Here is a 21,515-nt window from a genome sequence, read left to right as displayed (position 1 = left end):
CTCCTTTCAGTCCCTTTGTACACACTTCATACGGATTAACACTTAGTAACCTTTATTTCCCGGACCGGCACACAGTTAACTATTCCAACGTGCATACATTTGGGGATGCGTGCAAGGAACAAGGACAAAGGGTAAAGACAGTGGTGTTTAAATATAGAAAGGGAGGCTGGTTTTCTTCTTGGCAGCGCACAAGTGAAAACATCATTGTGCGGCCGCTGTCAGCTCTGAATTATCCCTGAAGACAGGTTGGCACCAGGCAGAGCAGAGGGCCTTTAGAGGATGGAGAGGATTTGACACAGCACAGCCATTTCCATACATACATGGTGCATTCCAAAATTCACTTGTATTTTAAGGGGAGCCACAGTTTTGCATTCACTGACTTCACTTTTAGAGGATTAGCTCCATTTTGACATTTGCAATGAGCAGTTTTACAAAACAAACCATTTGAGAAAGTGATCCAAGAAGGTAACAACCATGAGGAATGAGAAAGTGGACACTTAATTGTTGTCCATATGCAATGATCTGACCCTCGCTCTCCCCATTTCATGCACGGATCTTATCCAATGAAGCCTTCAATTCAGAACATTTTAAAAAGGGACGGACAGTTCAATTATTCAAAGTGAAATTCTCTCTTCCATGTGACTTTGAGTGGCAACAACCAAATGTGAAACCTTTATTCTTAATGGAAAGTCTTAAATAACTGACTATTTGGTCTGTTTTAACAGCTCATTGCGTGTTTCTATAACCTTTTGTTAAATCAAGCAAATATATTTTGTTATAGTTCACTTCATTCCAGCACTCCCTTTCTTCACCATACCCCAAGAGCCCATTTACAATTATTACCAATAAAAATAATGCTGCCATTATCTTTTATTATTGCGTTTTCCTGAGGTTCAGCCAGCAGCTGTTGGAGATTTTGATAAGTCTTGCAAAATAGCACAAGTCCTGGCCCTAATTTGGTGGGTTCATGTGCAGCCTCACGGCATGGGTGGGTATCTCAAATCTGGACTAACGGACCATGGAGCAGAGTGGTGTTACCTTGTTAACCTGTCTCAGCTAATTTACTACTGTGGGTTGGGATTGTGAATAAAAAAAAGCATGAAAGTAAGAAACATGCTATAAATGTTAACTATTCTAAATATGCAAGTGACTCAATGGGATGTTTTGCAAAGATTCTCCCCTCGCACGTTTCCCTGTGAGCGAGTTTGATGACGGTGCATTCCTCGACCTGGTTTCACCTCCTCGTAGCATGACTCAGCCCTGAGCTTTGACTATGGCTTTGTTTATTATGTTACAAAAGACTGGTGGCTCATTTGGGGTACAAGAAAGTCAGAGAATCCAGCTGTAAGCGAAAGCCCCCCTCCTCTTACAAGTCTCCCATAAATGAGCATGTCCAATGTACACACTGTGTTTCATTAAAACCAGACCACATCAATCAGGGCCTGAACTTTAAAGACCATGTCCTCCTTCTCCACCAACACCAGGGGAAAACACTGAGCAGTTAAAGTGAAGGACCTCACAGTAGTAGTACACCCCGATGCTCCAACACTTAACACCGGACAACTCTCACTGCCCCAGGACCACACAACCTCCACAGGTTCAAGACCACACATTTGGTCCAATAACCGAAAGGCCCTAAAGAAGACCTCACACCAAACATGATGAGAAGAAACCAAGGCCGTTGAACTTCTGTGGCTTTACAAAACTGCTGACTAATTCCACTGAATCACTCACTCACTAGACGTGGAAGCTGTTTATGCACGACAATGTAGAGATTTTTGTGTAAGGGAAGCGTAAGTTCCGGTGCACCCCCCACTGGTGAGAGAAGAAGCCAGGAGTGCATAGCTGGAAGGTCAACAGGGGGTATGCCAGATGGACCAGCGGCAGGATGGATGAGTAGATAAATTAGCGGAAGAGGGCTGAGCAGAAGGAGAGCAAGAGGCTGGGAAGGGGTCCCATGGGTGTGGACGGGAAGGCAGCCCCAGTGATGGAAAGCTTTCAAACTCCTTTCATCGGCTGCCTGAGGACTGGAGCTTTACAAGAGCAAGATGAGCCGGCGCCACTAGAGCTGCTTGGCTCTCTCCAACGAAACCCAGACGCTGAGACAGAGTAGGAGCCTATCAGCACCCCGCCCCACTGCACAGGCCACGCCCCTTCAGCCCCTCAGTCGACCCCAGTCTGAAGCAAAATGTGTGAGCATCAGTGGAGGGCTCGTTCAAAGCTGCAGCAATTAGAGAATACATTTGTAAACCTTGAGCTCATGATTAGCCTTTTAAGCTGGCAAATTTGCTGAACATTCTTTGATTACATACAATTCAGAGGCCTTGAATCTTTTAGCTTTTTGGTCTAACGCTCACAACCAGAGATGCACTGATACAGCTCTATCAGTTCATCTGTACATTAAAGTTCAAACATTATGAGATGTTTCAGGCCAACAACCACCAGTAAATCGTCTGCGTTTATTGATTGGCCTAAGCTTTAAGACTTTCCGTATAATTGCATCACTAGTCTGAACTTAAAGGTAAATCTCTTCTTACCAGTCCACACTGAGGGATCGTCTCCTGTAGGATGGAGATTTGTCCTGGTTCTTCTCTGCTTTGGCTGGCCGCTCCTTCAAGGACAAGTGATGTGTAAATTTGGAAATCCCAGACTCTGACCTGATGGGAAAACAATTACATTTTCAGTTCATCTTTTCAAAGTAGAAACTTCAGTGTTACTGGAAGATTTATCTATGTACATTCCCAAACAAGAGTCAACAGTTTAGCAGCAATTTCAATTAAAACGCAGCCCTAGAAGTTGATAAACAGGCTAACAATGCAGCAGTTCCCACAGGAGACATTGGGTATTTGGGGAAAGCTACATACTTCCTCCGTAATTTTCTCTAAATCTTTTTTGCACACAAGTCACACACATTTTAATCTCCTATAAGGCTGCCAATGTCCCAGTTCAACTTTTTGTTCAAAATTAAAAAGAGGAAATGTAATACTTCCATAATGGCTCGAGACGGGACTCAGTGCTGCTCTCATATTGCGGTGGTTAACAGTGGGGAGTAATCAAAATGTAATATTTTCAATCTAAGAGACCTCAAAACATGAAACTATCACAGAGGGACTTTTCCACTCAGAGTAAAGTAATATAAAGTTGTGCTTTAATGACCCCCTCCTTACCTGATCTCATAGCCCACTGTTTCCATTTTACTTCAGAATGATAAAAGATCTCTACTAATACACATATCTCTGACTAACAGAGCCAAAAAGTATTTTAGCCCCTCTTTGGTGGAGACAAATGGCCTGGGCACCACCACGACTAAATACGTGACAGTATTGTTGTTCACATACGGCCTTAATAAACTCGGATGGGTGATTTCTGAGCTATGACATGGATGAATGACAGAGCAACAGTGCATCCAGTTGTGTCTAATTCAATAGCCTCATTGGCACAGCGTCAAGTGGAATGAAGTCGAAGTCTGACAGCATCCCAAATGAGTAATGTTTATGGGACAGAGACAGTGTGTCCAGCCTGCTGACTGCTCCAATGGGACAACATTAAACACAAAATAATAATGCTCAAATCAAATAGATTTATTTGGATCGTGAGGATAGTTGAATTTTTTACCCAGTATGCAACAAAGCCAATAAAAAAAACAATTTGAGCTAACACAAGGTACATGTATCCCGCAAATATAAAGATTAAATAATAATTTCTCAACAAACTGATCTTGTGTTAAATGGCCATATTTCCAGAGATGACGGTTTGTTGTTAAGCCGATGCTTGGCAAAACAAAGCTAGCGCACGTTAGCAACAGCTGTTTTCCGTTAATCGACGTATGGCACTTACATCAAGATCAAGAATATTATATTTCTAATGCAGAACGCATCTGACACCAGACAAAGTGGAGATGCAGAGAAGTGAAATAACTGTACTAAAGCTAACCCTAAACCTGTTGACTGTAGCTGTACCAACATCTCACAGCGCCATGAATTACTAATCGTCTTTTTGTGAAATTGCATTAATTAAAACAAATTAATATATTTAAAACATTTGTCAAGTTATGACACCAGTTGCTCGAAAGAGTTCCTTTGCAGAGGTCATTGATCTCCCAGTGTTTTCACAAATTTCTAAAATGTCTTGTGCAGCCTTTATGTAAAGTATGTAGGGCCTGTAGGACCAGCTGCCACTCTGATCAAAGTTGACCCGTTGAGAATGACCTCATGCTCGGGCTTATCTCAGAGCAGAGCCCCCAGTCCCTGTGCGGCGGTTCCCACTCCTCCAGCTTACCACTACTGTTTCCTAAAGCCACGCCAGCTCCTCCAGAGAGCCCGGTGACCTCCAAGACAAAGAGGCATATTTTCCCTTATGAATCATTCAAACAGGGTGTGGGATTTGAGTCAGATGGCAAAGGAGCCTCTAATTGATGGTATTAGGCGAGGATGAAATCTGACTTTAATTGAATTAGTAGCACTGCTGTATAAACGTCTCGACCCAATGATATGTCATTGTTCAAGTTTGTTCGTATTAGCCGTGTGCTCTACTTTCTATTTGTCGATTCCCAAAAAGCCCACTTAGATGGCTGATTCAGATCATCACTGGCTGTAAATAAAGCATTATGTGTCATTTTGGATGTCTGATCTGTGACCAATGAAGGAGCTCCCTCTTTCAAACTTCAAACAGAACCTTTGGCTCAAACACTTGACACAACATGACAATAGGATAATGACTTCAATGCCGTGAAAACATACATGGGATCAGGAGTTCAAAGCCTGGGGGCCAACAGACCTAGCCGGGGACTCAGGGAATCCCTTTGAGGGCTTTAGACACAAGTGGACATGAGAAGCAGGTGCCTGTTGGCTCCTTAAGAGCGTCCAGTCTGGCCCTTACCCCACGCAGCTGTCCCACAATAACATCATCACTGTGGGCACACACTGATGATGCAATCCTCCTCAGAGGCCCTTAGGATCTCTTGCTCAATTATCCTCTCATCACAGACGGATTCTTGCGCTGGGTCAGCACGTGTCCGCTACTGATGCACACTTATTTTATTCTTAAAAAGCCTATTCACTTGTTATAGGAAAAAAAAAGGGCCAGAGTTGACCTTTTGTCCATTTTAAGAGGTTAACAAGTCTGAAGCATGCAGCCAGCTCAGCTAATGGTGAAAAAAGGAATAAAGACAATAGCAGCTAATGCCTTACGTCCACTGACTCTGCCTCTCGGCTGGCCTGGGAATACCTCGAGATCCCCCCGGAGGAGTTGAAAGAAGTGTCTGGGGAGAGGGAAGTCTGGGAGTCCCTGCTTAGACTACTGAGGAAGAAGATGGATGGATGGACACTGACTTCAGTACTAGTGCAGCTCAGGACCTGCACAAGTTACATGCAGATTGCCTGCCAACTCTGGTCCACTGTGGTCCGTTTTTGTCGAATGTCCCACTGATTCACGTGGTTTTGTCCGAGAACACACTGATGTCTAATGATCTGAAAACTGGACCAGACACTGCTGCATCCGGCAAAAAAATTCCCGCGGACCTGCGTGGTGTCCGCATTGTTCAGTGTAACACGGTGCATTCTTTATTCTTGTGATACATTTTTTATTGTAGTTTTCATATTATAATCACAGGGATGAGGAGTACATTGCAGTAAATATCATTCATATTATATACGGATATATGCACACATACATAGTACATATACTGTATATATGAATACATCTACATGCATATATACAGATACATATTGATAGATACCTGCATAGTCATACGTATATATCTGAGTAGAAATAACAAATTTCACAATATTAAGTTCATCCTAACAACCCACCATGCCCTGCCCATCCCACCCCAGACCCTATAGCATTACACTTATTATTATTATTTACTTGTTATTAAGAGAGAATACTCTATGGAATAATTATCATTAAAGCTTCAATTATATTGTCCCAATACTGTACATTTTCTATTTTGGGATTGTGCATTTGTGAGACCCAATGTTCCAGCCTGCTTATGTCTAAAAAGTCTGCAAGCCATTTTTGCATATTGACAGAGTGTGGTTCTATCCATCTCCAAGTGAGCAGTCATTTGGCTGTCGTAAGACCAGCTAACCATACTCCTTTTTCCAAGATGTTCAAATCTAAACTAGTGCTGTCATTCAGAAGCAAGATTTCCAAGGTGAACATGATATTTTTCAAAAGCAAATCTGAAAGTGACTTTGAAACATCCTTCTAAAAAGTCTTGGACAACCCCAGAACATAATAGGAATGTCCCTGTGATGTTACATTGCAAAGACTGCAGATTGGTGAGGGGAGAGTTGTTTTTTTTTAATCTTGAATAACATATTGGGAGTGAAATATGTTCCGTGAATAAGATTGAAGTGAATACCTTGATGCTTAGGATTTCTAGATGATCATTGTACATTCTGCCAGACAGTTATTTTTAATCACTTTCTAAGTCTTGTGGTGTGTTATTGACTAACCACTGAGGTCCTTTTTTACCCAGGATTTTATACCTACAGATTATGAATGAAAAAGTAAGATTTGATGGCATTTTTTCTGTTCTTTTTGTTCAAACCAACAGCATTCTGGTCATTGTAAACATACATACAATATGCATTATGCTTTTGACGTCTACACCGCCTTGACTTTACAATAGTATATTATTGTTGTTGTTTTTTTTTCACATGAAATGACACATGAGCACCCACGTACAAGTTGTTTGTCTTATTACGTTGTATTTTCCCAAAGAAGACTGATTTAAACTTCAGACTTGTGACGCTGTGATCCTCTTGTAACAGTCTTTATCGTCTTGTCATCTGCGTAAGGCTCCACGGAGCTCATGGGGTCGCGCTTCTATCTGCGTTCCACTTTGTTGCACCAGTGACTCCCACAAAGCATAACAACAGACCGTAATGTGCGTCTTTATGTGCAGCCGCCTCCGCAATGCCACGGATTATGATCTTACCAGTAACTTTCCTCCTGATCCTGCAGCGAAAGAGAGCTTCTGCGGTGGGTAGGTGTCGTGATATGAAGAGTAACACAAACCTCGGCACATCTAATTCTGATATTTGTCAACTCAATCCCGTTATCATGGCAGGAATAGCTGTCGGATGTTCATGGTACAAGTATTCGAGAGTTCTGATTGTTCTGACCCTCTTCACAAGCTCCTGATGTATGCGAGCGAGTTAAGACGGTCAGGAAGTGTGCTGTGAGAACATTACACATCATAACATCATATTCAGGACAAAGCTGCAATGTGGAAATGAGATTAGAACAAATGTGAAAAATAAAAAGTTCCATCGGCTTTATTACGGCACATCCCGACAAGCTGAGTTCACGTTGGAGAATGCGATGCCATAATTTCAGATGGAGAGGCCTGTGTGGCTCTAAAGGAGATTTACTGTTTTTGATAGAAATATTCCAACTTATGATTCACAAATGTTGAGCTATTTGTTGGTGATTTGCTCCGGAACTTGCCATATTAATCTCATGGCGTAAAGTTCTGTAAACTGACAACAATCACAACAATCCCATTTGGGGTTTGATAATGACACCACTTCCTGAAGCCAATGTGAGGGTTACATGTCAATCCGACTGTTAAACATTAAATACCACCATATATTTCCGATTTTTCGCCAGCTCCATTTTAAACTGAACATTTAAAGTAGTGGAAGTTTTATTTTATTGGTCATATATTTAAACCCGCTTATTCCATTATATATATATTAGAGCACCAATGCCCTGTCACACACATTTTCTCAAAGAAGTGTTTATAAAGTGATCCCAGTGAAAGCTATGCATTACTCAATCTACGCGGTCAGCCTGTGGTTAGGCCGGCTTAACCACAGATCGTATTGCAGATTACTAAGTAACAGACACTACAGTAAATCATACGCAGGGCAGACAAATACCTGACCCCGTCTCGGTAATTATGGCCAATGGCTGCCTACCTAAAACAACTATTTTCAATGGGAGAGAAAACAACAGTCTGGTACTTCTTTCATCTCCCTCAAACTGCCATGGCTTCTGGTCATGCCAATGGAACAGTAACACGGCGGCAACGTACGTGGGCACCGACCTATGTAAGAGATACACAAATGTACAAACTGCTCTAAATGTGTTTCATTAGCAAACAAAACGTCTTTCTGTGGGCCAATCATAAAAGAACCCAGCCAAGCTACGAACGCCGCTAATTAAAATGTGCTCAAAGAAAGCCTTGTTTTCCATTCGGCATCGCTGTCCAAACCCGTGTCTGTGCTGTGTGTCTACAGATTGCGGAGGCTGCATTTATTTCTCTTGGAGCCCCTTCTCGCCAATAAAATAAGAAACAGTGATATTTCTTACTGCCGCTGACTGTGATAGCTTTATTGTGTAATGTGTGATTAGTAGAGGCAGTTAAGTCAATTAAGTTCCTAGTTGGCAGTGAAAGGAGGAGGGGAGCAGACGATTTCAAAACCGTTACCCTATTTTCTATTGATGTTGTTCAGTATTCGTTTGAATTAATATCTAGATTCGGTGCCAGTTTTAGCATTGATAAATATTTGGTTATACATTTTTTAACAACTCTTTCCCTGAATTGGATTTGGAAGAATGCAATCTTATTATTTCAGCTCTTTTCATGTTGGTTTGTTACATCTAAGGCCTCAAGAATAATAGTAATGATAAATAATGATGTGATCTAACCGTGTGTTCTCATACATAATCACCACGGATCCATAATACATTTTGCTCTCATCATAGAAAATCAAGGCCAAAAGAAAATATGTTGATGAAAAAAACTGTTAATACAAGAAGCAGCTTAACAACCATCCGTGCTCGAGCAAACACTCCACCGTAACAATAACTCCCTCCACTTGAAGCGCTAATGACCTAATCACAGTGCTCCGTGCCAAAGCAGGACATCATCATATGCTGCCCAATCCGCCAACTGTAAACACAGATATTTCCACCGTCTTTTTCCCTTCTCGGCCTTCATTTGCACATCTGAGTCACTTGCAACGCTTCGTCTTCTTTTATTACTCCCACACTTCGGCTCCTGTTTTCCGTTGAGTCGGCACGAGCAGAATTTGTCAGGGATACAAAAATTGAGACGGCGAATCAACGGCTTTTTTCAGTTTGGTTTGCTCCCTGCGGTGTAGAGGTTTGATACTGTGTCTGTGAGCGTTTGAGATGGCAGGCGACGCGCTCAGATGAACCCGTGATGGAGACGCAGTGAGATGAGTTTAGAGTCGAGCTGGCGAGCGCGAGGATGTCAGCAAACTGTTACAGAGGGTAGCGGAGGCACTGATTTCTCATTAAACCCTGTCAGTGAGGTGGGACTGAGACAATGACACGAGTGTGACTTGGAACAGAACCGTCTTCGAGCTCTAGTGTTGAAGATATCGATTTAACAGTCTGTGACAAAATGGGAAAAAAAAGAGGTAGTGTTCTTTTTGGGGAAATCATTTGCAATGTTGTGTGATTTCTTCTAGACGGACAACAAAGCCTAGAGGAACTGTGCATCGTTGACTTGTTGGTGCGCATGGACATTTTACACAAATCAATCTACTTTATGTCATATATTTTAGCGGCGAGACTTTTCCCTCATTCTCCACTTAAGTGAACGGAATTACAGCTCAACCGAAAATGCCCAAAAGAACAGAATTGCCGATCGTAGCAGAAAGAAGCAAACGTGGTCGGAATAAGGTGAAAAGGCAAGTTTGTGGGATCTAACCACCGACCTTTGAGTTTGTAGGCAAACTCTCCACCACTGAGCCACTTCCTGTTACTTCATCACATAAACTCATTAGGCCACAGTTAATGGTCCAAATAATTCTATAACAAAGATAAATCAACATTACACCTTTTCCCCTCCACTTTCTTCATCGATAAACCTTCTGTTTGGGTGTTCTTCTATCTAGTCCTCCGTAACCTTAACACACATCGACAGAGATACATTTACCAGATCTCAAAATGGCCTCTATCCTCGCTTTTGAATGCCTATACTCATAAACGAGAGCCCATCTATAGTCTCTCACAGCTCCGCAGAAGCAGACTAAGCAGCTACCGCACGTCACAACGCCTAATCACTTTTGACATAAAAATGCAGTCGGTCGCCTTTTAAAACTCCCTGGACTGTAATGTTATGTCTGCTACTGCTGCTGACCTGTTAGCGTAGCCCTTGGCCAGCTAAACAACCAACGCAGAGACCGGTGTGCCAAACTGTGCACATTTCTGGGTAAATTGTCATAAATACATAGTTTGTGTGGTTGAGGATTAGTGTGAATGCTGGGGTTTCGGGAGTCTGCGCTGCTTAAAGCGGACACCCCTCTGGTATTATGTTTATGGCCTTGAAAAAACTAAAAACAGAGACACTGTTAGCAGGGCACCCCACTCCCAACCATCCAGCCACAATTGAGCGTGGCGTCGAGATTCCAATCAGGGTCGAGCCAGCAGACGGCAGGGATTATTTATGCTGGAAAAGAGAAGGAGACCTCGAAGATGAAGGATCAGAGTGTGCACGCGTTATTGTACTTACGAGGACCAAAAGTCAGGCTTAATTATGGAAGGGTCTTCAAAGGGAACATTTTTTCCAGTTGAGGTTGAAATAATGCGCTAATTTGCAGTTAAATCTTGGGTTTAGAGAGGCAGTTAGTAGGATTAGTGTTAAGTATTTATAAAAAAGTACATTATAATCAAATAAAATATAACATTGGCATAACTTTCAAACTTTGATTCAAACTGGGCACCATTTAGTTCAGAAGTAAATGTTCACTGAAAACTACCTCTAACTCTAATAGTACATGTATTGTCAATTATTATATTTTTGGTAGTTTATGATGTCCAAAATCATTGTCAAATATTATTAAAGTTGTAACTACAAATACTATTCAATTTAACTTTATCTTGAAATGATTAAGAACCCCCTGGTAAGTCTCACAGGAACATTTATTTGCCCTTGGATTACCTCCTTTATGTATTTATTGTAACAGAGATTCACCAATAATACATTTCTAGAACATTTAGTTCTGATCGTATTGTGGTCGGAGGAAGGCTATGACTATAATTCTAGGAAAATTTGCTTTTTTTTACTGAAAAGTTGAAAAACTCTTTCAGAATTGTTGTTTCAGAACACATCAAACTTGTTCACATTGTTGCCCAGAAATATCCTAACGACAGTGCATAGTGGACAGATGGATTTCAGTAAATTCATTGCTAAAAGACAAAAAATAAACATTGTGTTTTCATTTTAGGATATTTTCATTGCACTGATAAACACAGAAAAGCATAAGTCCTTTCTGTGAGCTGGCTTGCATCTCATCAAACCTGACTCCACCTGCTTGTTTCCATGGAAATCTTGTTCCTTTGGCTATAATATTCCATACTATGGCATAAAATGTATCTATCTCAGTGGAGAAGTTTAACTATCCTGTGCCAGTGATGTGCCACCTGCAGAACGTTACGCGGTGTTGTTTTGTATTGTTAAGTACAAAGTGGTGCCGTCATTTTCGGACCTTTGAAGCAACTGAAAAAACAACGAGGTTCGACTCATCCGCTGCCAGTCCGGTGTTTTTTTGTAAAGCAATGTTGTAACCAGCATGTTTTCTTTCATACACAAAGCCAATGGAAAAGGCTTACGCTTCACAGAACACAGATCTCAATGTTCTTACTACATTTTTCATACGCACAAACATGTTCCAAAACAATGGCTGTCTCTTTTTTGGGGGTCTGGCAGCAGTTTTTGAAACAAGCCCACACCACAGCAGCCAAACCACATCAAACGGCACATGCTCACAGAGGGGCAGACCAATAACTGCCACTAAGTTTCACAGACGCTGGCGGCAGATACGTCGGATCACGCTAATACCGGCGACTGAGCGAGCTCCATCTCTTCCATCACCGCTATTGTAAATACTTCTCAATATGTATTTACACTGCAGCGGCTCAGGAAAAAATGAGGTGAAAAGCTTAAAAAGTGGTTTGGAAAAATGGCGAAGTGTCAGTCAGACAGAGGCAACTGTGTGAGCTCATGGCAGTGATGCTTATGTACTACAGGCAGCGACAACTTCAACGCAACACAATCGGAGTAGTTGAATTTGAAGTATTGTCTAGAGTGGATGTAGTAGTCTATTGAGTGTAACTTGTAAACTTTAACGTGCAGTTTATATTAATTGCTGCGACGGACTGCATCAAAACACTACAAAACACACTAATTCTATATGTCTAAAGCATGTTCCTGATTCTTCATCTTGAAAATGATATCCAGGATCTCCTAAATTGGCAGAAGCAAGACTGATATGTGTAGTGTGTGTAGAGTCTAGTTCCACACATATCAATACGATTATTCTTAGTGAACAGGATTGGGAAAAGGATGAAAAAGGAACGTTGAGCAGAGAACTCAAACATTTTCTGAATCTAGTTTCCCATTCACAAATCCACAAAGCGTTTCCTGCTCTTTTTGGCTTCCACCCAAACAAAAATGCTGCCCTGTCATTGGTCAAATGGTTCAGACCACCAGATCTGAGCTTAAAAATGCAGTTAAACAATCACATTTGTGTGTGTTTGTGGACTCAAATTCACTCACGCACTTTTGAGATATTTTGAAATGTTCTGGCAAGACATCGTATTGCAGATTGACTTCTTAAACCATACATTAAGTCAAATATCAGTGCATACATCCTCACTGAAGGGCATTTAAGGTGTATTTTAAACAAATATAAAGAGGCTAGCTGCTGTATCAGTGGGCTGAAGTCATCTGACGTGGACAATGTGGACCAACGCCAGACAGAACACAGAAGAACAAACGGCTCCTTTTCCATCACCCTCGGACCTACGTCAGCCCATATGTGAACAATTACATGGCCCGCTCCTGTGAATAAATTAGTCTAATCAACTTCTCCCTTCCCTGACATCCGCACCTAAATCCCCCGCTCAGTGAAAAACCCAGTGATCCCTGGGCCTGGAGACACCCTCACTGTCCATCCTTCCATTTGTCCATCCTGTCGCTGGAATTACCCATAGCACACTGCAGCATGGGTAGAATGTCATCATATACAGTCATAGCTTTGCTGTGATTCCTCCACCTCTGAGATATTATAGAATTGTATATATATCGGATTCTAAAACAATGTACATAACACCCAGGGAGGACCTGCTAACCTCAGAGGATTCACAATCGATGTGACCAAATGGCAAACAGAACACGTGTCTCAAATCAAGCGGGGGGGGGTAGTAACATGATTGAACAATAGCTGAAGTGAGCGGCGGAGAGTGACTGATCATACTTATTACAAATTAACTTTATTGACATTTTCCGAGCAATGTGGTGATGTCGACATGATTCTAAACAAGATAACAGGGGTAAAGTCTTTGAGTCACACATATCAGAGTCTTTCTTGACAGTGGATGGCCAGAGCTTGACATTTTGTGATGGCTAAACTGGTTCCTGACTACAGCTGCTAGTCTCCTGGCAACAGATGTCTTGTGTTCTGGCACACGGTGTGCTCTGTGCCCGCTCACTTGGCATATCCACAGCACGCATGTCAGTGTACTCCTATTATTACCACAGGCAAACATCGCCATTGCCCCTGTACACATGTAGGAATATGCAGATGCACTTTGAACAGGCAAAATACAACGCTCGAATTAGTGCTGCTTTTCACATCAAACAAAGAAACTCGATGGCAGTTGATCGGATTTCTTCAAATGTAAAAGCCGCAATTGTTACATGAGTTAGTTCGACAACATTGACAGCAGGAGCAATGGCAGGTTATGAAGCCAGTGCTTTGATCATATATGTGCACAAAGAGATTACATGTGTCTAATGCATGTGCAAATCTAGAGGTAAAATGTAATCATGAGACGTATATGCACTTTCTTTTCCATCCGACGATGCTTCTGCTAATCTAGTAATTGTTTCAGTGTTGATTCTATTGTTTTCATTTTGTTTTGCGCTTTAGTACTTTTTTTGTGTAAAATAAATTTAAAGACTTGTAAAAAAAGACCACAATAAAGATTACAGGTTAAGGTGATTTAAACACTATCCACAGGAGCCACAATAAATGCGTTCAACAAATGTACACCGACACGAAATGAAGAATTCTTACTTTTTGTGATGGTTCTCCTTCCGGTCAGCTGAGCCCAAACTCTGTCAGACAAAAACAAACAAAACATATTGATATAAGATAAGATAAGATAACCTTTATTCGTCCCACAATAGGGAAATTCGAGTGTTGCAACACAGATTAGGTACAGAAGTATAATAATAAAGAAAGCCTTAGAAAAAAACCTCTTATACGCTTAATAAAAAATAACAAATATTACAATATACACCAATTTACAGCAAACTAGGAGTCTGGGAAATGAAGCAATGAATCCTGTAAAAGTTCATAATGTTTAGTCTTACCCCCGAGCAGAAGCGGGAGACCATTTCCTCCATCGAGTGTGAATGAATGATTATATATTAGCTACGTTCTATTCCTCCAAAACACTTCACTGATCTTAACACTGCCTTTAAAGCCATCTATAGCCCGGAGCTCCGACCATCAGAACCACCTTGTAGCCATTACACGACTAATGACCTTGTCTCTAGTGAAAATAATTATGTGGCTGGCTGGGATTTCAAACACAGTTCCAATAAATAAACCTTATCCACAGGCATCCATCACGAGTCTGTGGAGGTATGCGCGCGCTGTATTCTTTATCTGATCGAGAAGTTATCTGAGTTCATCCTCCGCCCGAAATCTTTCCGTGCGGCGGGTCTCTACGGGGAACAATGTGGACTCACACTGAGGGAGACGAGAACAGGGAGCCCCAGGCAGGTACACCAGGACCAAAGGCTAATTCAGGCCAGTCAGAGGAAGAGATGCCCCGCAGCGACAACCAACCACTCTGTGATTTGTGGCTTCGTGTGGCACCTTTAGGGCAATATTGCAATTCCTCTGTGGACAAAATGTAATGTCATTCTTCGAGGGTGGTGCAAATAGGATGTAGCCTGTCAATTTACCCTATTGTGCAAGGCCATTACATTTGATTCTTCATCCTGTTTCTGGTGGCCGGTGCCAGAAGGTAGAATAATTCAACACTGGTACAAGCTCAGATCAGATGAGAGAACCTTTATTTGTTCCAAAATGGCGACTTTACAGTGCTGCAATTGAACTCAAATATCAACATATACTTGAAAAATTACCATAAATAGAGTAGAATTACTACGACGATATGTTCATGAGTATAGATGTAACTAACAAAAAATAAACTTAAGAACTTAAAGAGCTATGCACCAAAAAGTGAGCTTAATAAGATAAGATAAGATATTCCTTTATTGTCCCACATGGGGAAATTTCATTGGTGCAACGCAGGAAGATACAGAAGAACAGATCACTTATAGGAAGTCTGAAAAACACTTTCAGTAGAAGATCTCCTATAAATAAATAAAAACTCCCATAGACAAATAAATGAATACATAAATACCATTGCATGTGATCACGACAGTAATTGCACATGAATATGTGTCACGACAGCACATAGATTGCACATGAATTTCACAGTAATTGCACATATGACAGAATTAATCAATAACAAAACTAAATTTAGTCAAGTTAAGAGTTATCTACCTTACATAACATAATACAAAGACTGTGATTATATAAATCCTTTGCTGAAAACACAATAACATATTCTTATTCTGTATAAAACCTAGTAATTGTGGGCAATATATCTACATTTAGATCATATTGTCAATGTTGTTTTGAAGATATGCAAAATGTAATTTTTTAGCAAATAGAAAACATGCTACAAAAGGAACTGATTAAAAATAAAAATGAAAAAGTTGTGTTGTAAACCTTCAAATAAGGGTATAATGTGATATTTCTGCATTTTTGTCTGATAATTAAATCTCAACAAACACATTTAGTCAAGTTTGAACACATCCACATTTCTGTTGGATTGACATAATCTTCTCATGGGAAAAAGATGAATGTCAATATCACCAACAACTAGTAATATTCAATTATTTGTAATATTTGTCAGATATTTTGACCACATGCAGTGCCCGCCACTGTACACACACGAGAATAGGTTCTTTTATGTGTGCGGCTGTGACATTTGGAGCAGTCAGTCAGTCCTGCTCATACCTTTGCATACGTGCCTCTGGTGTGAACAGGGCATACCCTGCTGAGCTTGACCTTTCATCCCTTGTGCTCCCCTACAGGTAGAGCGGAGCTGGCCCTAGCCCCTGCGGGCTGGATGGAGTCCTCTGTTTGAACCACAGCCAACTTACAGCCTCCACTAATGATCAGCGCAGGTATATTTAGAACACACTGTTTTCCATTATCACAAAGACTTTATGCATGTTCTAGCTTCCATTTTCTTCTTCTAATATACATCAAACAATGAAATATACAATTCCATCTCCAAATAAAATGTCTTTGTTCATTCAGATACTAATTTTGAGTTCGTATTATGTAGGCTATGACACCTTATAATGAATATTTCCCAAACATAACATAATAATCAAATGTATTTAACATGATATTTGTTTTGACATTGACTGATAAGATCATGCAAAGTAACTCCACAATATCATAAAAGCATCAATAAAGAAAAAAGGAAATATCATCCCGTCTATAAATAGTTTCTATATTTAGAAAGTGCATCTGGTTCTTTGGACAAATAGCCGCGGCAAATACTTTTTCTCACCACTAAAACCCAACAGTGAGAAATGTAAGATGTGCATTACAAAGGCTGCTAAACAGTGTAATGAGTGCTCAGTAATCATCCTCATCTCCGCACTCTGGTGTCACGTTTCTGCTGCGAGTCGCCGCTGCATACCTTTACAGCAGGTCCACTTCAACAGCTGTGATTCCATCGCTACGACCCGCACCTTGCTCTCAACGCCTGGACACCGTAATCAGATTATTTCTCACACTTTCGCATACATTAACCCGAAGCCACACAAACAACTTCTACTTCCAGAACCTACCTGCCAAAATCAAAGAGCGTACACATCCAACTTCCAATTCCCGATCACCTGTCAAACTTCCGAGTCCCGACCGTCCTCTCCCAAGTAACTCCTTTTTACGTTTGAGTAGCGTTTGGTCACACGACGGGATTGTTTTTTCCTCCGCTAAGCTTTCGTGGCTGCTCGCTGCCGCTGCCGACTTGTTGTACTTTAATTGTGGTTGCTAGGCGATAAGCTTCTCCAATTCTACACGCGGCGACGAGGAGGGGAGCGACGGAGGTAGGAAGGGGGTAAGTAGTGAGAGAATAGGTGACGGGAGGTGGAAGGAAATGCTCATTATAGACACAGTAGCCTCTAGAGAGCGAAAGGGGGGGGGGGTGTCTGTACAGTGATGGACCAGGAAGACCGCAACAGGTGGATTTTTGGAACGGAATGAAAATCAATTATCTCCTGCTTGTATGGAAGAGGAAAATGTAAAGGATGTAAAAAAAAAAAAAAATCCATTTGCTTTTTATTCGCATAGGATATGTGGAATCAGCATAATAGCATAATAGAAGCAATTAACTAATTAGCTGTTTTCTTCAGCAAAACCATACAAAACATTCCCTGGAGTCCACAGGTGTTTGACAGTTGACTTCACACTGATTTCATGACAGGAAACATATTACACTAATGTTGATATATGCCAGCCATATAACAGTTGTGTGTGTCAACAGCTGTGTTGAGTCTTGAACATTGAACACGACACAAAACATGTACATTTGTTGTGTTGATCCAGTTGTTCAGTCCCTTTATTGTGCGGGTTGTGATGTGCAAGATAACATATGAAAGAATAGTGCTCATAATAGTGGCCGCATGAGGAGCAGTGAAATAATAGTGAAATCATATATATTTTTCCATCGTTGGACTTTGAACACCACAAGCATCAAAATAAATCCATGGGGCAGAGGAATCTGAAATATACTTGGCGGCTGGTGACCTTTGCTGCTTCTGTGTGCTGTCTGAGCCACTCACATGTGTCCAAAGCATACAGTGATGGAGTTGCACTGTGGTGACTCAAAGTGTGTTTGCCGGCTCTGGCTGTGGTGGGCATTCATAAATATCTGCCAGCTCATTGTCCATGAGTCTATAGAGTGAAGCTTAAGCAGCGCGCTGCAGAGAAGGGGACATTATTCATAGCTGCTGATATTGTCAGGGGAGAGGGAAAAAACAGGAAATGGTGTCATTTTTATCTCCTGCTGATTGCTGAAGATATGCCATAGTCCAAAAAATAAATACAAATAGTGAACATAGGACAAAACCAGAACAAGCACATCTACATGAATACAATTATTAGAGCTGGGTTTCGATTCAAATTTCAAGAATCGATTCGATTCCGATTTTTACGTTTCAAAATCGATTTTTTCTGATTTCTCAGATCCCATCCGATTTGATCTGATTTCGATCTGATTTCCGATTCGATCCGATTCGATTCGATCCGGGGGTTAATGTTATTAAAAATGAAAAATGTATTTGAACCGTTTCCTTCACGTCATGACTCTGTAGAGAAGCAACATATTAAAACTAGTATTATATCAATATTAAACAAGTATTGGTAGTTATGGCTGGAAGACTGATGAAAAGGTTAAGGGTCAATCTACCTTCAAGAAAGATAATCCAGGAGTCCTGAATGATCTTTCTTGAAGGTAGATTGAAGTTCACTGAGAGAAATGTAGAAAATAATTTTAATTAAAAAAAAAAAAAAAATCGATCTTTGGACGTACAAATCGATAATCGGTCATTATGCGAATCGATTAAAAATCGGAAAATCTATTATTTCAACCCAGCTCTGACAATTATAGATACTAGTTGCCAGTTTACTATAATTAGATAAGCACAAAGCCAAATACATATGCTTGTTATGCTCATTATACAGTGTGAACTATTTTAGTAAATCGCCAAAAGGACTCAGTGGGTAATGCTCAGGGGACGAGAGAGGATACATTTCATTTTTAGTTACCTGGGGCGGTCCACACTATCGCCATAACAATCAGCGATGTCACAGCGGGGAAGATGGAAAGGATCACAATAGAAAGGGCAGCAAAGGTCAAAAAGAAAAATTATGTATGCCTCGAGTTGGCTGAAACAAAATAAAAAATTTGAAGGTGGTGCCAAGCTAAATGAATCAATAGGTCATCACTGAACACTGAATGTGTTTTATTTGAGCAAACTGAAATGAATTGCATTTCATATTAACTCTGCAGAAAACTTAAATTGCTCTGGAAGTTTGAGCTTACTGTGTTGAACCTTTTATTTGTCAGGGACTGGCTCCACAAACATGATTTAAAGTACTTTTGACTGACACATTTTTGGGTTTAATAATGCAACTGCTTCCTGAAGCTACTGTGAAAAAAAATACTTTATATATTGAGCTGAATGTACATCGAAGCCCCTCAAGCCAAGAAGACAAGAAGTCATAACATTATCATTATTGTAACATTTTAAGTAAGCAATATTGATTTTGAAAGTTTCCGGATGCATGTTCTAAATGAGCTCGCCCCTCCACGCTTAATGGATTTCATTAGTAAAAAAACGGAATAAGCACCAGAGGAGACCGCAACGTATAAAAGGCGCAGGTTTAGTTAAACAGTGGTGTCTATCAGAGGTACAAAATGATGGATCACATGACCAGAGCACATCAGAAACTATGACAACGACTCGAACTTCAAAACAGTCCTTCACCCACAGACGATCTCGTGCTTTTTTCTGGGCTCTTTCACCTTCGGACCGCTGCTTTTACTGTAAATAATCTCTGTTTTCTTCGTAAGACTTTGTTGTGGTTGACATACTATGAGTCTGCTGTCTGTTAGGTTTAATGTCTTGCAAAGTAGTCAGTTGTGTGAATGTTTAGTGTTTCTTTTAACAGATGAAATTTAGCCTTTGTGCTAGCTCTGGTATATTTATGTTGAAGCTGTTGCTGACACATTGATTAAAATGCACTGTCCCAATTCAAATAAAAACATAAACTTTGTGCCAGTTTTAGTTTCATGTGGATATAGGTATTAACCATAAACCAGGTCAAAGACAACACATTCCACCATAGAATCTGGTGATATGTCTTAACCTCATCTATGGGAAATGTTGCGATGTCACATGAACCCAAGAAATTCAATCCCAGTGATTAAATTCTACTTCTCACACGTTGCCAATCCACAAAACCTCTAAAAGTATTGTCACAACTGTCCCTTTGCTTTTTCTCTCTGCATTTTATGGCTCGGTTAAATCTGTGAAGATGATTTATGTCTCTCAGCGAAGTGTCCAATCTGGTATGTAGGCAGCAGTCAGGCACACTGTCAGTAATACAGAGCATATGATTTTCCATAACTAGAGCAAGACATTTAGATAATATGGTGAATGCTGTTTTAAAGATATGCAAAATGTAAATATTGAGTATCATTTATGGTAAAAATAAATAGATTGCTACAAAAAGAGCAGATTAAAAAGAAAAAAGTTAGGTTGTAATAAGTAACAATTATATTTTTTGCAAGGCATTTGACAGATATTTTACAATTTGTCTTATAATTAAACCTCAACAAAAACATGTTTTAACATATTTCTGTTGGGTTGACGTAATATAGCCTGAATATTGTTGTCGGAATTGTCTCAAATTATGTGTTAAAAACTATCAAAAAACATTTAAAAACAAATTCATTTTCTGATCTTACTGTTTTCATTTTGTCTTGTAAATTGCTAGCTTGTTTTTTTGTCTTTTCTTTGTATTTTAGCTCAACTTTCCAATCAAACGTTGGTGAAAAATTATAGAGCTGCCGCAAGAAACGACCCAATTTTGACAAACGTGCCATTCAAACGGGTCCTAACCCCACGCGCCGGCTAAGTGTAATTTCAAGCGGGTTTTATTTGACACTTGACACTTGAAGTCATGTCCACAGCCTTCCATCCTGCCAGGGCGGGTCGGCGCTTTTACAATGTCATTATTTGTACAGGACTCCCCCTCCCAAAGCGCTGCGGTTCAAATACCAACTGTAAATCAACAGAAGAGAGGGTGAGAGCGTCTGTGCATATTTACCCATAAATCATTGCAAACGGAGCCACCTGCAATCACGTTAATGGGGTTAGAAGACGTGCTGTCATCCCGGCCATGATGTCACTCGGCCGGCCCGCGTCTGGGCGTGTGTGGGCGCTCGCGGCGGCGGCGGCGGCGGGCCTTCGCTTCGGGGGGACGTGTCTGTGGTTTTTGCATGGAAACGTATGGGCGGCATAAGCATAAGAGTAATCAAATGCATTTATGTGAGTAGATCTGCCGTAAACAAGCAAGTCCTATATGGTCTGGTGGTTCGCGCTGGCTCACAATGGGTGTGGGATTCCGTCGAGAAAATCTAAACAAGTGGAGCGGTTTAGCGAGGCCCTGCCACGTTTCCACACGACACTGCTCATTGACATAAATAACTTTGTGAAACGGGACACTTAATTTGCTTCTCCTCTGCAGATAATCGTCCGGTTACATTTTTGGAAGAGAAACGCTTGGACTGAGAAAGAAGTGAAATCTAAATGTAATTTGTAGTAATATGAAAGTCTGTCGGCCAAGCAGTTGGAGCGT

At 40.8% G+C, this 21,515-nt stretch overlaps 1 protein-coding gene across 2 annotated transcripts in view; it reads right to left on the bottom strand.

The window, feature by feature from the left end:
• The window catches only part of ankfn1b (ankyrin repeat and fibronectin type III domain containing 1b), a 106,197-nt gene that overhangs the window by 27,664 nt on the left and 57,018 nt on the right, over positions 1-21,515 (bottom strand). For both annotated transcript variants that reach the window (XR_011928180.1, XM_072455593.1), the window contains exons 4-5: positions 14,067-14,107; positions 2,538-2,657 (exon numbers count right to left, since the gene is read on the bottom strand). Coding sequence is in view for 1 of the 2 variants with exons in the window: in XM_072455593.1 (XP_072311694.1) it covers positions 2,538-2,657; positions 14,067-14,107 (161 nt within the window). In the remaining variant the exon portion in view is untranslated. The remainder of the gene's footprint in view (positions 1-2,537; positions 2,658-14,066; positions 14,108-21,515) is intronic.

Source organism: Eucyclogobius newberryi, unplaced genomic scaffold, assembly GCF_026437365.1.
Source record: "Eucyclogobius newberryi isolate DKJ021-1_F unplaced genomic scaffold, fEucNew1.0.hap1 SCAF_20, whole genome shotgun sequence".
Classification (NCBI taxonomy): Eukaryota; Metazoa; Chordata; class Actinopteri; order Gobiiformes; family Gobiidae; genus Eucyclogobius; species Eucyclogobius newberryi.
This window is presented reverse-complemented; position numbering and strand designations above follow the sequence as displayed.